Source organism: Peromyscus eremicus, chromosome 8a (genome assembly GCF_949786415.1).
Source record: "Peromyscus eremicus chromosome 8a, PerEre_H2_v1, whole genome shotgun sequence".
Lineage (NCBI taxonomy): Eukaryota > Metazoa > Chordata > Mammalia > Rodentia > Cricetidae > Peromyscus > Peromyscus eremicus.
This window is the reverse complement of record NC_081423.1, coordinates 58,700,769-58,717,166: the sequence shown is the minus strand read 5'-3', so window position 1 is coordinate 58,717,166 and position 16,398 is coordinate 58,700,769. Positions and strand designations below refer to the sequence as shown.

Sequence of the window (16,398 nt, the reverse complement as noted above, 5' to 3'; positions counted from 1 at the left end):
AGGCTCTGCAAAGAGATTCCGATAGAGTGGGCAACAGGAGGGCTGAGAAGCCGAGATTTCTAAGAATATTAACCAGAGATGCAATGACTCGAGGGGGTTATTTATTATTTGCTAAATTTCCTTAGATTGGCTGGGCCTTGGGTACCTTCTTGGTGCTTAGAGCACTTGAACGAGAGATTACTAGGAGCAGAGGTCAGGGTTATGAAGCCACATTCTTATTGTGTGGAACTGGGACCAGGTATCTGTATTTTTAACTCCTCCTCTCTCCCCAAGTGAATACTCAACATTGCCAAAGATCTGCCCAGGAAGCAAAATAGCTCAGTTTATCCCAAGGCTGAAATAAGTGAGCTTAAATAATCATATCACAAAAGGCAGCTAATTTAAGACTAAAAATGTCACTTGGAAATAAAGGGGGGAGGGCACACAGAAATGGGTCAGGACACAATGGAGAGAGGGATGAGCTGTAAATACAGCAGCGTACGCCATATATCTTAGAGGATCAGGCTCCCGCACACACAGGCTTTGTAATACCAGACGGTCTATTTGTTCACAATGTTAAAGGGCATCTAGAAATAGCTACAGTAAGGGGTTGAAAGTTGCCTGAAGAATGAGCACAGAAAGGCTGCATCCAAAGACGGCCTGCCACTCAGGAGGGTGGAGCTGCTGGGCCTTCCTGTTGACCACTGTCTTGCAAAACTAGAAAAGAAATAGAAATTGTTAAGGAAGCAACAAGGGAAACAAAATCATGCAGTAAATCATGATGAGTGGAGGAATTTCAGGGGGAAGGACGCCAACTGGTGGAGGCCCTGGGGAGAGAGGGTACAAAGGCCCTGGGGAGAGAGGGTACGGAGGCCCTGGTAGTGACTGCAGAACTGGCATCTACTTAATCCTCCCCTTCCATCTCCCAGAAGCTGCTTAAGCACATGGGTTAGGCTAGGGATGGTGCCTGCCTAGCATGCACATGGCCCAGGGTTTGTTCCTCAGCACTGGAAGAAAAAGAACCATAGAACAGCCGGAAAGCAGAAAGGCCCTAGGTTTCCTTAGGCTTTTGGTGCTAGAGGGTGCTGTCTTTGATGAAGTAATTTCCTCACAGCCTGACTAGGGGCTGAGCCATGTTTCATTCTGTGCTGCAGAATGAGTCTTGGGAGTATACAGGCACCCTGGAGAAGAGCCAGTATTGGGATCTAACAGAAGGACAGGCCTTAGGAAAAGTGACAGGTAAAACAAGGACACCCCATCCTGCCCCTATGGCCTGGTAAAAAGTCTTCCAGCACCTTTGTTGAAGCCAGAGCTACTTGAACTGTGCTTCTACTGCACACACGCCACTTGTCTCCACCCTGCCATGTCCATCTGCATGGGTCCTTATAAAACATGCCCCTGAAAGCTAAGAGTCAGAACTCCTTTCCATGGAAACCCAGGAGTTCAGTCTCTAACATGCAGTCACCGCCATTACTAGAGTAAAAGATGAGGAATGAGGTAGATTTTCTCATTCCACAGTGAGCTCCCGAGGCCCTGAGGACTGTATTTTATGACATGCACAGTGGAAATGAAATTCAGTACATACAGTGCAGAAGGGGGTGGGTAGCATTAGTCATCGGCTGTCATTCCTTTCACTGGGTCCTTTTGTCTCATCTAGAACAGAAAAAGCAGAAAGAAATTGAAAACTTTTGTTGCTGATGGAACTCCACCATAAATGTACCCTGACTTCTCAGTCCCGCCAATAGATAGGACAGAACATTTGTGTGTGTGCACACAAAGCAAAAATAAGAATAGAAGCCAGCTTTAATCCCAGCACTCGGGAGGCAGAGGCAGGTGGATCTCTGTGAGTTCAAGACCAGCCTAGTCTATGGAAACCGTGTCTTGAAAAACAAACAAACAAAAAAAGAATAAAAGTCTGCAGAAATAATAGCCTAGACCACCCCACTTATAGTTCTATCACAGTCCTACCATCTACCACAACTTAAAGATTCACTAATGCTAAGCCAGGACCTATTTTCTCTGTGTTTTTATTTATTTACTTACTTAAATTTTAATTCCTACTTATATTTATTTTTGAAGCTCAAGGACAATTTTATTGGAGTTTAAGAGAAAAATATACTATGGGTTACATGAAGACCCTGGCATGCCAGGAGGAGATGGAAAGAAAATCATGCCTTTTAAGTTAAGTACAAAATAGAAATAGACTGCTTATTTTTATTTTATGGGCATGAGTATCTTGCCTGCTTGTATGTATGGACACCATGTGTGTACCTGGTGCCCAGAGGCCAGAAGACAACGTTGGATCTTGTTACAGAGGGTCCCGAACTGCCATGTGGGTGATGGGACTCGAACCTCGGTCCTCTGCCATAGCAACAAGTGCCCTAAACCACTGAGCCATCTCTCTGGCCTCTAGACTGCTTATTAAGAAAGGAAAAGGCACTCTCAAGAGTGGGAGTGGGCTAGAGAACTGAGGGATTAGCCCCCAAAGCCTATTATTTTTTAAAATTAAAATTATTTAGCCGGGCGGTGGTGGCGCACACCTTTAATCCCAGCACTCGGGAGGCAGAGCCAGGCGGATCTCTGTGAGTTTGAGGCCAGCCTGGGCTACCAAGTGAGTTCCAGGAAAGGCACAAATCTACACAGAGAAACCCTGTCTCAAAAAACCAAAAAAAAAAAAAAAAAAATTATTTTGTGGGATGTGAGGGTGAATGAGGCACGTGCATGCCATGGTACACATGTGGAGGTAAATAAAGAACAGCTTTCAGGAGTGGGTTTCTCCTTCCATTTTCACTTGAGTTCTAGGGACTGACCTCTCGTCACCCGCCTCTCTGTTTCTATTAAGATGAAAAAAACCAGAGGGAGCTTCCTGGTGCTGGAGAGTTGGCTTAGCAGTCAAGGGTACATGCTGCTCTTGGCAGAGGACCTGGGTTCGACTCCCAGCACTCACATGGCAACTTGTAACCTCCATAACTCAAGTCCCAGGGGACCTGAATTCCTCTTTTGGCCTCAATAGGCACCGTGTGCGCTTGTGGTGCACATACATACTACATGCAGGCCAAACTCTCATACACATAAGTCAATCTAAAAAACTTTTTTCAAAAAGATGCAACTTCCTATCAAAGAATGTGGCCACTTCCCTTCCTGTCAAGGGACAAGGGGTGCTACTGAAATAACTCACTGTTCTCATTGTTTTAGACTTCTAGTAAAATGTCCTAAGAATGCTTATTTCCTGTTCCTTGAACCCTATAGGATAGGCTTTTGTCTTGTTTTATTTACTTACTTTCCGAGACAGGGTTTTTCTGTGTAACAGCCCTGGCTGCCTGGAACTCACTTTGTAGACTAGGCTGGCCTCAAACTCACAAAGACCCAGTGTTTTTATTTTTTGGTTTGGTTTGGTTTTTGAGGGTCACTGTGTAACCCTGGTGGATCGATTACTCCCTATGTAAAGCCAATGACGGTGTATGTCTTTAATCCCAGTATCACAGGGAATTTGAGACCCCGAGAGCCTGCTGGGGGATGAGGGAGCTAAGATGACTGTGATAATTTTCACAACCCTGTCTCCCAACTCAGTTTTATTATTATTTTGGTTTTCTGAAGCAGGGTCTCATGTACTCCAAGTTGACCTCAAACTAAGAATGACCTTTAACTTCTGACCCTTCTTCAGCATTTGCCTCCCCCACTGCCAGGACAACAGGCATGTGCCATCAGCCTGTCTTTGGCTATAGTGTTTGTTTGTTTGATACTTAAATATCACAATAGTCCTGAGAAATGAAATTGTATTTAATGACAAAGCTACTACTGTGTTTTAATATATTGGCTGGCATTCCAGATGGTCTGCTCTGGGTACATCTCTGTCAGTGGAAAGGAAGGTAAGAGCTTGCCTCTGCAGATGCTATGGGAATCTTTTTAAAAATATATACTGCGCGCCGTGCGATGGCTCAAAGTGAGGTCAGATAACACGTGGTGAGACTCAGTTCTCTCCTTCCACCATGCAGGTAGGGTCCCAGGGACGGAACTTAGGTCATCAGGCTGCACAGGGACCTTTCCTTATGGAGCCATCTCACAGGCCCAATGTCAGAGTCGTACGTTCTCTTTGTCTAGCTGCTCCGAGTTAGGTACAGAGTGGCTTCTTATCAGCCTAACCCTGAAACACAAACCCACGATAACTCAAAGCTTTTAACTCCAGATGTGGTGTCTGCTGGACACTTCAATACAGAGAGATTTGTGTGATCTCTGGGTAACGTCCAGAGGTCAAAACCTAAAGCAAAACTAATAGGGAGCTAGCAGTCAGCAACCAGAAAGGGTCAGGCACGTCGTCCGAGCCCACATACAAGGAGACAGCTACATAGCCTCTCACCTAAGACACATGAGCAAGGATGTCATGCAGCCTTTCAGCTTACCACACGGGGCCAACTTCAGAAGGGATGGGTTGTAGAGGGACAAGAAAAATTATGGGACAAGTGGAGATGACCCATAATAGGAAAGAAAATACAACAGAATCCTTTGGGAGTTTTTTTGATACAGGTCTCTCTACATAGCCCTGGCTGTCCTGGAACTCTCTATGCAGACCAGGCTAGCCTTAAACTCACAGGTCCACTTGCCTCTGCCTCCCTGGTACTGGGAGGCCAGGTACCGCTCTGCCGGGCTACTATAGAATCTTAACCATGCTGTGAACCTAAATGTTTTAGAGTCCAATAAACAGAAAACAATTTCTTACAATGTTTTAAATGAGTTACCAGTCTCAATGCACACAGAGCATCAATGGCCAAAGGCCCAGGGGTGTTACTCAGTGATCTACAATGTATCCCGAGCCCCGGCCTCACTTGTCTTTGACAACAAATCTAACCACCACCTGGACTTCTGGGTTCATGTTGCCAGGGGGATCTGGTGACATAACGTATGTTGTCATATGTCAGTAATACAGTAAGAGCTCATTAACTATTAGCATCTATTAATAGGAGCATATGTAGTACTCAGGAGGTAGTGAGTGCCACAGAGGTCATCAAGCAAGCACAGGCTGGTGGGGAAGCTGCGTCAGGACTCCAAGTGTTGGATATGTAATTGGACCCAATGACTTTTTAAGGTATGATTCTACTTTTGTCATTTTGAGCCTCATAAGAGAAGGCAAGGGAGTAGAAGAGGCAGAAGAAAACGAGGGGGAAGGGATCAAGGAGGGGAGGGAGGAAGGGAGGGAGGAAGGGAAAGGGAAATTGCTTTCTTTTTTTTTTTTCTTTTTTCTTTTTTTTTTTTTTTTTTTTTGGTTTTTCGAGACAGTTTCTCTGTGTAGTTTTGGTGCCTGTCCTGTATCTCCCTTTGTAGACCAGGCTGGCCTCGAACTCACAAAGATCCGCCTGGCTCTGCCTCCCGAGTGCTGGGATTAAAGGCGTGCGCCACCACCGCCCGGCGAGAAATTGCTTTCTTACAAATAGTATTTCCTGGTATTTTTCTTTTTAGAGAGAAACAAACAAACAAACAACAACAAAACCAATCCCTAAACTAATCTCTTCATACCATTTTTCTTAAATCTTATTCTCACACAGGAATGACAGTGCCACCTGCAAAAGGACTAGATTTCTAACAGTGGTGACTGTGACGCCCAAAAGCTAGGCCCACATGCCAGAAGGACAGAAACGACTCCTAAGTGTTGTTTTACACATATATACATACATACACATATAAAATAAATAAATGTAATTTAAGGGATGTGCAACAACAAAAGCTCCTTACAAACGACCTGTATTAAGAGTATATTATGCATTGGTTTAAAGATAACTGACATGAGACATGAGACAGGGGGATGAACAAGAAATAATAATGCAGTCTGGAAAGACGGCTCAGAGGTAAAGGGCATTTGCTCTTGTACAGGACCTGGGTTTGATTCCCAGCACCCACATGGCAGTTCACAGCCATCTGTACCTCCAGTTCCAGGGGATCTGATAACCTCATCTGGTCTCCGACACCAGGTGTGCATGTGGTGTACAAACATATATGCAGGCCAACACTCATAAAATACAATACAATAAATAATCCACCTAGCTGAGCTTGGTGGAACCCACTTTTAATCCTAGTACTCAGGAAGCAGAGGCAGGCGGATATGCCTGGTCTACAGGGTGAGTTCCAGGCCAGTCATGACTACACAGTGAGATCCTTTCTCAAAAGGATAAAACAAACAAACATGTAAGTATGAGGATGCCATGATAAAAAACCACTACTTTGTTAACCTAAAGTTCCAAAAAAAAAAAAAAAAAAAAAAAAAAGCCATAATTCTTTTTTTTTTTTTTTTTGCTTTTGGTTTTTCGAGACAGGGTTTCTCTGTGTAGCCCTGGCTGTCCTGGAACTCACTCTGCTGATCATGCTGGCCTCGAACTCCAAGATCTGCCTGCCTCTGCTTCCTGAATGCTGGGATTAAAGGTGTGTGCCACCCCATAATTCTTACTAAAAATTTGTAATTAAGTATGACATGATAGACTGAATACCTCCTGTATTTATCTCTGTTGTTTGATTCTTAAATCAGTCTTATTAAAAAAAACCTCGATACCAGATATTGGGGTAAATGCTGAAAGATCAGAGAGACAAAAGAACAAGCCACGTCTCACCTCACCAATTCCATGAATCTCTGAAACTCTGAGTTTTCACCCAAAAGACTCCAGCCAAAAAAGCCTCTAGCTGAAAGGGACACTTCTGCCAAAAAGCCTTCAGTTCCTGTCTCCTCAGCCTTCTAGACCTTTCTCCACCCGGCCATCACTTCCTGGGATTAAAGGCGTGTGTGCTTCCCAGTACTGGGTTAAAGGTGTGTGCCACCACTGCCTGGCATCTATGTTTAATCTAGTGGCTTGTTCTGTTCTCTGATCTTCAGGCAAATTTTATTGGGGTACACAATATATCAGCACATGTCTCTATTTCTCTTCCAAATACTACTACAATGACAGGAAGTATCACTTAAAAAAAGAAAGACAGAAAGAGAGAGAGACAGAAGGATGAAGAAACCACAACAGAGATTACAGAAGCAGATAAAAGCCACACTTTGGAGGACAAACAGAATGATGAACAATAATTTTCAGAGCAGGGGAAACTTGACTTTTTGTTTTGTTTTGTTTTGTTTTTCGAGACAGGTTTTCTCTGTGTATCTTTAGAGCCTGTCCTGGATGCAACTCACTCTGTAGCCCAGGCTGGCCTCGAACTCAGAGATCTGCCTGCCTCTGCCTCCCAGGCACTGGGATTAAAGGCATGGGCCTTTTCACCCGGTGGAAAGCTGACTCTTTCAGGAGGACCCAGAGCCAAGGAGGAGATGACCAGCTGGTGTCACAGACTTCCCAGAGGCTCTGCAACTGAAAGCTGCAGGTTACCCCAGACACTGGCAATCAGTGGGGTCACATAGAGAGTCCTTAGGACTTGGTACTCACACTCGTTGCTCTCCAAGCCAAGCACCCACTGCATTTCCTGCCACAGCTAAAGCCTTCACTCTCTGGGGGTGTAGAGGTCTCAGCTAGGACAAAATGGGCCTGATGTAGAACATGGCAGCAAGTTAAAGCTACCAATGACATGAACCTGCTAGAATCCTTGCTCAGATTTGGCTGTCAATACCTAGCTGCTTACCTTCCAAGCAAGATACTAGAGGGGCAAAACGAGCAGCCTCCTCAAATGACTTGGGATTCCCACTGCAACCACCTAACTGCGCTACAATGAAGCCCATTACTGAACTGAGACAGCCCTTCACTAGAAAAAGTACAAAGAAAGCCCCCAATTGAAGTTCAGAGTCTAACAAGAACTCAAGAGTGAACAAAGAACTCAAAAGAAACAGTATTTAGTTAGCAGAAAGAAACCTCAAGAAACAATGTTTAAATGATAATTGTAAAAAAAGGAAGAGGCCGGGCGGTGGTGGCGCACGCCTTTAATCCCAGCACTCAGGAGGCAGAGCCAGGCGGATCTCTGTGAGTTCGAGGCCAGCCTGGGCTACCAAGTGAGTTCCAGGAAAGGCGCAAAGCTACACGGAGAAACCCTGTCTCGAAAAACCAAAAAAAAAAAAAAAGGGGGGGGGGAGAAAATGAATAGAGAAAAAGGTAGATGGTCATGTAAGCATGAGTATTCGAGTTTAAATCTCCAGAATCCATGTAAAACCAATGCAGTAGGCACACGATTACAGGGAGCTGGGGGACAAAGACAGGCCACTCCCCAGGTACTCAAGGACCATGCTGGCAATATGCAATAGGAAAAAATGAGACCCTGGCTCAAATGAGGTGGAAAGTGAGAACCAATACCCAGGTTGTCTACTGACCTCCACGTGTACTATACCATATGTACAACTATTCACACACAAAATCAAATAAGGGAATGCCAAGGATGATGGCTCATACCTGTCATCCTAGGGCTTGGGAGGTAGAGGCCAGAAAACCAGGAGTTCAAGGTTATCCTCACGTACTTACTGAGTTTCAGGCCAGCCTGGGCTACAGAGTAAGACCATGTCTCAAAAATAAATAATCTGTGAGCTCAAGGCCAGTCTGCTCTACACAGAGTTCCAGGCCAGCCTGAGCTTCATAGTTAGACCCGTCTCCAACAGTAAAGACATAAATAAGGAGGAAGGAAAGAAAAGACTATGGGCTTCATGTGGGAAAGGACAGTGACAAAGTTGTAAACACTAAATAGTGAGCCAACCAAAATTCATGATACTGAAGAATGAAAAAGGGGAGTATGTGATTGGGTAATGGAGCAGAATCTCCCATGGCAGAGGTGAGGAGTTAAAACCTCAAGCTGAGAAATGAATGGGACCTACAAGATGCTTCAGCAGACAAAGGCATCAGCCACTGAGCCTGGAAGCCCAAGTTCGACCCACACGCTGGAAGGAGAGAACTGACTCCCCAAAGTTGTCTTCTGACCTCCCCACAAGTTTCACAGCATGTGTGTGACTACATAAGTAAACAATAAATGAAACGTGAAAAAAAAATCAGTTTTTAAAAATTAAAAACAAATAAACTTGAGAAGTTAAGACTATAAGCAAATGATTTAAAAATACAGAAGTATGGTGGTAGCATATGCCTTTAATCCCAGCACTCTAGAGGCAGAGGCAGGTGGATCTCTGAGCTCCAGGTCCAGCCTAGTCTGCAGGACGAACTCCAGGACAGCCAGGACTACACAGAGAAACCCTGTCTCGGGGGTGGGGTGGGGTCAGGATGGAGTTTGAGGCCAGCCTGAACTATACACTCTTGTCTTTTTAAAAAAAAATGTTTTTAAGCTTTGTGTGTATGGTACTGGAAATCAAATTCAGTCTTGTGCCTGCTAGACAAACGCTTTACCATCAAGCCATAATAATGTATTTTAGAAGAGAGAAAAACGAGCCAGGGCTCAAGTTAGCACATGAAGGCCTGTACAATCGCTAGATGTTAAAACGTTCCACAACGACATGGATTTGGTTCTTTCTCTCCCGTTACAAGTTAGTTTTAAAATTCTAATTCCAGCTGGGTCGAGGTGACATACTCCTTTAATCTCAGCACTCGGGATGCAGAGCCAGGCAGATCTCTGTGAGTTCAAGGACAGCCTGGTCTATAGAGCGAGATCCAGGACAGGCGCAAAGCTACACAGAGAAACCCTGTCTCAGGGGGAAAAAAAAAAATCTAATTCCAAAGAGGTCCCTTGCACTGACACTTCCCCTGGAGGGCAGTGAGCATCTCAGCTACTAGCACAACCCTCTATAGAATGGAAGGCCATTTCAAGAGGAGCGGGCACGTGTCAAAAGCCCCAACTCTGAGACTACCAAGTTTGAGATGTGAGGAAGGCAGACCCTAAGATCATCTGGATACTTCTGCCAAGGATTAGAGCACAGCTCTTTTAATTTATTTATTTAGTTATTGGTGCTGTGGATGAAACTCCAAACCTCACCCATGCCTACAGTCAAAGAATATACAAAGAATAGTAAATGCTTCCATGAAACCCAATTACTTTATCCTGGCCATTGCCAGGGAGGGGGAGGGGCTAGAACCTTCCCTGCCAAACCCCACCTAAAATCTACCTGCTGCTCCACTTGCTAACTTTTTTTGGGGGGTGGGGTGGGGTGATGACTAGAGTGACCAAAAGATTCAAGCCTCTTTCTCACACAGGGAGAATCAGCAGTTACTTCAGTCTATATCTTCCTGAGGACACTTACCTAAGAACCAAGGACTGTGCCCAAATTCCTGCCACTTGCCTGTATATGTGATTGAATGAATAACCAGAGCATCCACCTTCGGCAGGAACCAACTTGCACACCTTACCAGTGAGTCAGCCCAGGAAGAATGTCATCCCAGAAGGTAAAAACAGCTCCCTGGGGGGCTCTAGAAGAAAGGCGGGCTTCTGGGCCCAGGGTCAACCGTAGACCTGCCCTGTGAGGTACTGAACATCTGTGTCCCCTGCACCAAGGCACCTGAACCAGGCCCTCAGCTGAGGCCTGGCAAGAGAGTGCGTGAGGCCGCTGGAAATCACATCCTCGCTGGACATGCACCAATCAAAGAGCAATGGATGGAGCTACAAGAAATGGGAGCTCCCTGCCTTAGGAGAGCGGAAGGACTCCACTGGCATGTGGCCCCAAGTCAGACAGCACTGTGACCTACAGGTCTCAGCACAGCAATGCTTAGGTCTCAGGATGTCCCCTGCTTTAGCTGATGATGCCTTCTCACCCTGCAAGACAGCACATGTACAAGTGCAAAACTCAGTGCCTGGTGGTTTTCACTGAGCATCTCCAAGGGGCTCCTCAGGGAAGCTTCCTTAAATGAGGCAAGAGTGCGGGTCTTCAGGCTCCCAGAAAGCAGACTGCCCTCTTCCTGGGATCCATGCCAAGCTCAAAAACAAAAATCCTCCAACCTGCAAAAAGAGCTCACAACCACACAGAACAGTTGGCTTCTGTGTGTGCTGCGGCTATCCCCTCTAGGTAGCAGGGGGTGGGGTGGGGGGTGGTATTGGCAGATCAGCCTAGCCTTCCTGACCCCAGGGTCACCTCAAGTTCCACAGCCTAGCACCATCCCCCACACTGAAGAATCACTGCAGCGGCTGTATTACTCACTGGCATCAGGCACAGACTACCATATTTGTCTCTGTGGCTGTGCCAAGACCTCAGCCACACTGTATTTCCGAGCACAGGCTGTTCTCCTTATAGTTCCCATACTGCCTAGCAGTAACCTTATCCACAAGAGTTAGATTTGTCCTTCAAACAACAGGGTAATGGTGCCCTTAGATGTGTCCAAACACCAGTCTCCTTAACAGTCCCACTCAGGAGTCCCCTGGCATCCCACTCACCTCATCCAGCTGTCTCTTCGTCTCTTCCTCCATCCTCCGAATGTCATCCATAGTCAGATCAACCCATTTATCGAGCCAACAGAACAGCTGCCTGTGAAAGTTTGTAAACAGACGCTTCTCTTGCTATAAAAAGAGGGAAGCAGTCATAACCCAGAAGGTGAAGGCTCCTGCTACAATCCCTCTCACCCGGGGTATCTATTAACACCCACAGTTGAACAGGGTAGAGGGCAGGAGTGATGGCTGGCTGCCTTCTCTGGATCAGACCCAGGTCAGTGACCTTTGCCTTCCTGTTTCTGGCAGGTAAGTGTTGCAGTAAGGATGGCTGTCCATCTCACAGTTAGGCCCCTCGTCTCAAATACCGCCAAGACAGGCAGCTCATGGGATAGGGCCAAGCCAAGGCCCCTAACAACTGCTGTAATTCCTACGGTTTCTGGTGCCTCCGGCCGGGTTAGGACTAGCCAGCAGCTGTGAGATGTGGTTCAGACTGTAATTCTAACATGTGAGAATTAAAAGGCTTAGGTCTGTCCAGTTCTGTGATTCAGGACACTGTGCCTCTTGGCTCACAGGACCTCTTGCCTTTTGGCCCCAAAAAAGGAAAGCGAGTTTTATTTGTAGTTCAACCACAGCAAGTCCTTTCCTGTTTCCTTCTTTCGCCTCGGTTTCTTTCCCCGTCACACATGGTGCCTGTAGGTGACAGCTTGAAACTGTAGGACAACACGCTCAAGGGGAAGAAAGGGACCGAAGATCCCAGTGCTAGCGACTGAAGAAACAGGTCACAGCTCCTGAGCCAAACTGCTCTCCCCAACACACAGACAGACACACGGAAAGGCCCCATCCTGCAGACTTACCTTGTGTATAAAGTTTTCCACTTTGTTCTGCAAGCCCCACCACTTGAACTTGACAGTGACCAGTTTGTATGCACACATATATGGGCAGTCTTTCTGATTTACAAGTTCTTGCTGCATTAGAAAGATACCCAGAGGCAGGCTGGTAACTAGAGAGAAAGACCCCAGGCTGTCTGAACCCCACTCACACCCTCCTTCACGAGGAGAGGCCCACCCACAGCATGCCTGGCCCCCTGGTGGTAAGGGTGCAAACTGTACCTTCCAATTTGGGCCCAAAGGTCCCCGTCCTGTTTTGACAGATTTAAATTTTGCTGGGTCTTCTTCAGCCTTGTAGTCCTGAGAACAGTGGAAATGGGGTTGGAAGAGAGAAAGGGAGGGGAGGGAGGATGAGGAAAGAGCAAACTGATCCTCAGAGAGCATCTCACACTGCTTCTTTTTGGTTTGCTTTGACACAGGGTCTCTCTATGTAGCCCTGGCTGGCCTGCACCAACTAATTAGATCAAGCTGACTTCGAACACACAGACATCCACCTGCCTCTGCTACCATGCCTAGCTATAGCAGTTCTTGAAGTTACTGGTGTACTTTCAGTATGGGAAAATGTTATAGGCAAGATATAGAACTGTGTTGTGGATAGTTTTATGTTAACTTGACACAAGCTAAAGGCTATATAGAGAATTCAAGGCACACCAGGGCTACATGAGATAATGTTTCAAAATAAGTAAGTAAATAAATAAATAAATATCTTCAGATGATTCTAAAACATAGAACCAGAGCTGAGAACAACTAGTCATCATTCTTAAAACTTCCTAGTTTAATCTCCTGGTTTGTTTTAATAACATCAATACTGATGTGGACACTCCTTTGAGAAGGCCACAGCTCTTTACTCAGGTAGGTATTACTTTCTTCTCTTAGTCCCTGTAGTAAAAATCTACATTAAAATCTCTTGTAATGACTCTAACTCTGCTTCATAAAATCCAAGTTTTCGAAGCAGTGGGAAGAGCTCCGGAGTGGTGGGTGAAGGTGTTTGCTGGTCGCCAGGTCTAACAGACTAAGTTGCATCCTGGGACCGTTCAGGGAAGGGATGGAGCTGGTTCCAAAAGCTGCCCTCTGACTCCCACACGCCTGCCGTGGTAGATCGATGCCAGTATTTAATACACAGAGACAATAAGTAAATAATAAGTAAGTAAATGATCAAACACAAATTTAAAAATAAAAAATAATTACTGGAAGTGTTCAATGTTTAGAATGTACCCTCTTGTATATTACTAGGCCGGCTTCATTTAATGTTATCTGTCCATCTATCCGTTCATCTATCTAGTTTGGATTTTTTGTTTATTTGTTTGTTTTTTTTTTGTTTTTTTTTTGAGACAGCTCTAGCTGTCCTGGAACTTGTTCTGTAGCCCAGGCTGGCCTCGAACTCAGAGATCCCCCTGCCTCTGCCTCCTGAGTACTGGCATTAAAGGCGTGTGCCACCACCACCACCACCACCACCACCACCACCACCACCACCACCACCACCACCACCCAGCCTCTAGTTCTGGATTTTGTTTTAGAGGCAGGACCCAATGTAATCCAGACTGGCCTCAAACTCTCTCTCTACACAGCTGAGGATGGTCTTGAACTGCTGAGCTTCGTTTTGCCCCTTCCCAGTGATGAACAGGAATTATAGACATGAACCTATTTTCTTTAGATTTATTTGATTTTTAAATGTATGAGTGTTTGTCTGCATGAATATATGTGTACCACATATGTGGCCTGTTGTGCATAGGAGGTCAAACCGCCTCAGACTGGAGCTACAGAAGACTTTAAGTCACCATGTGAAACTGGGAACAAGTGTGTTAACCACTGAGCCATCTCTCCAGCCCCTTTACTTATCTATTTTTAAATGGAAATTGATTTTTAATATATACATATATACACACACACACACATATATATTTGTGACAGGGTCTCATTATGTAGCCAATGTTGCTCTAGAACTGCATACATAAACGAGGCTGGCCTTATATTTTTAGAGATCTCCTGAGATTAAAGGCATGCACTACCTACCACATTCAGCTGAAATGAATTTTTGTTTTGTTTTATTCTGTTTTAGTTTTTTTTTTGGATTTTTTTCCAAGACAGGGTTTCTCTGTGTAGTTTTTGGAGCCTGTCCTGGAACTCACATTGTAGACCCAAGCTAGCCTCGAACTCACAGAGATGCACCTGCCTCTGCCTCCCGAGTGCTGGGATTAAAGGTGTGTGCCACCACTGCCTGGAAAATTTTTAATTGATACATTACTGTGTAACATTTGATACATGTATACTTTCTGGGATGTGTATATCAGGTTAAATGTATCTACTCAAACATGTATTGTTTCTTTATCAACATTCAAAATATTTAAACTCCATTATCATCCCTACAGTCATTCTACTGTACAGCAGCAAAGCAGAGCTTACTCCTAACTGCAAACTGTACCCATGGAACAACCTCTGCCCTTCCCTCAGTTACGGTACAAGCCATCCTTTATGTTCAGTACACGGGCTTTAGTTTTCAGTTGTCCTATTCTACTGTCTAATGTGGGTTCATTACAGCATCTACTCAACAAAAATAAAGATCATAAATCACACACTAGGAAAATATTACTATTTACTTACCTATTTATTTATTTATTTATTTATTTATTTATTTATTTATTTGGGATGGAGCACAGTTGAGACAGAGTCTTGTATAGTCCAGGCTGGTTTTGAACTTAATATGTAACCAAGGCTGATCTTACACTCCTCATCCTCCTACCTCTACTTCACAAGTGCTAAGATCAAAGGTATATACTACCACATCTGGCTATATTATTACTTTTTTAAAAAATATTTATTTATTATGTATACATTGTTCTGCCCGCATGTGTCCCTGCATGCCAGAAGAGGGCACCAGATCTCATTACAGATGGTTGTGAACCAACATGTGGTTGCTGGGAATTGAACTCAGTACCTCTGGAAGAACAGTCAGTGCTCTTAACCTCTGAGCCATCTCTCCAGCCCCCTATATTATTACTTTTTAAAGATTTTACTATCTTAAAAATTATATATGTGTGTGTGTGTGTGTGTGTGTGTGTGTGTGTGTGTGTGTGTGTGCAGTTGAGTGCAGGTGCCCTCAGAAATCAGATCCTCCTACAGCTGGGATTGTAAGTGAGCCATCCAATGTACATGCTGGGACGCCAACTCCTGTCCTCTGCAGGAGCAGTATGTGCTCTTACCACTAAGCCATCTTTCTAGCCCCTTACACATCATCATCATCATCATCATCATCATCATCATCATCATTATTGTTATTTTTACTATTATTTTGTGGGGTTTGTTTTATTTTGTTTTCAAGTCAGGGTTTCTTTGTGTAGCCTTGGTTGTCCTAGAAATAGCTCTGTAGACCAGGCTGGCCTCAAACTCAAAGATCTCCCTGCCTTTGCCTTCTGAGTGCTGGGATTAAAGGTGTGTGCTACCACCTTTGTTTGGTTTTTTTTTTTTAAAGATCTATTTTATTTATTATGTATACAGTGTTCTGCCTGCATGTGTCTTTGCAGGCCAGAAGAGGGCACCAGATCTCATCACAGATGGTTGTGAGCCACCATGTGGTTGCTGGGAATTGAACTCATGACCTCTGGAAGAGCAGTCAGTGCTCTTAACCACTGAGCCATCTCTCCAGCCCCTTGTTTGGTTTTTTTAAAGACAGAGTCTCCCTATGTAGTCCTGGTTGTCCTGTAAGTAGCTATGTAGACCAGGCTGACCCCAAACTCACAGAGATCCACCTACCTCTGCCTCCCAAGTGCTGGGATAAAAAGGCATGTACCACACCACACACCACACCTAACCAGATTTATTGTTTTTTACTATTCCCTCCACTCCCACAATAGAGATGGAAGTTACTCAAATTACATAGTTCTTATTACTCTAATATTTGTGAAATATATTCACATATTCAGTTTGAGAAAACTCACCTGGCCATATATTTATGATGTATTTACTTTGCTATGTATATTGTGTTTCAGTAAAAAGGGTTGTTTGGTTTTTTGAAAGTCTCCCTATAAGCCCAAGCTGCCCTAGAACACCTAATCATCTTGCTCCAGACTTCTGAATAATGTGATTCCAGGCATGTACCATCACCCTGGATATGCATCTTTTTGGGAATGCCCCAACGAAAACATCTCAGTCATGGGTAGAGAGACGGCTCAGTGGAAAGACGCTCTTGCCAAGCAAGCCTGATGACCTGAGTCTGATCCCCAGAACCCACGGTGAAAGAGAACAACTCCAAGAGCTATGATCTGACCTCACAAGGTTC

The 16,398-nt window shown here is 44.8% G+C and overlaps 1 protein-coding gene across 1 annotated transcript in view; it reads right to left on the bottom strand.

Annotated features, from left to right (window-relative positions):
• Positions 1 to 521: 521 nt before the first annotated feature.
• The window catches only part of Pitpna (phosphatidylinositol transfer protein alpha), a 44,173-nt gene continuing 28,296 nt past the window's right edge, over positions 522 to 16,398 (bottom strand). The window contains exons 8-12 of the mRNA XM_059271211.1: positions 12,345 to 12,422; positions 12,090 to 12,200; positions 11,242 to 11,364; positions 1,565 to 1,632; positions 522 to 696 (exon numbers count right to left, since the gene is read on the bottom strand). Coding sequence (XP_059127194.1) covers positions 1,588 to 1,632; positions 11,242 to 11,364; positions 12,090 to 12,200; positions 12,345 to 12,422 — 357 coding nt within the window. The 3' untranslated portion in view covers positions 522 to 696; positions 1,565 to 1,587. The remainder of the gene's footprint in view (positions 697 to 1,564; positions 1,633 to 11,241; positions 11,365 to 12,089; positions 12,201 to 12,344; positions 12,423 to 16,398) is intronic.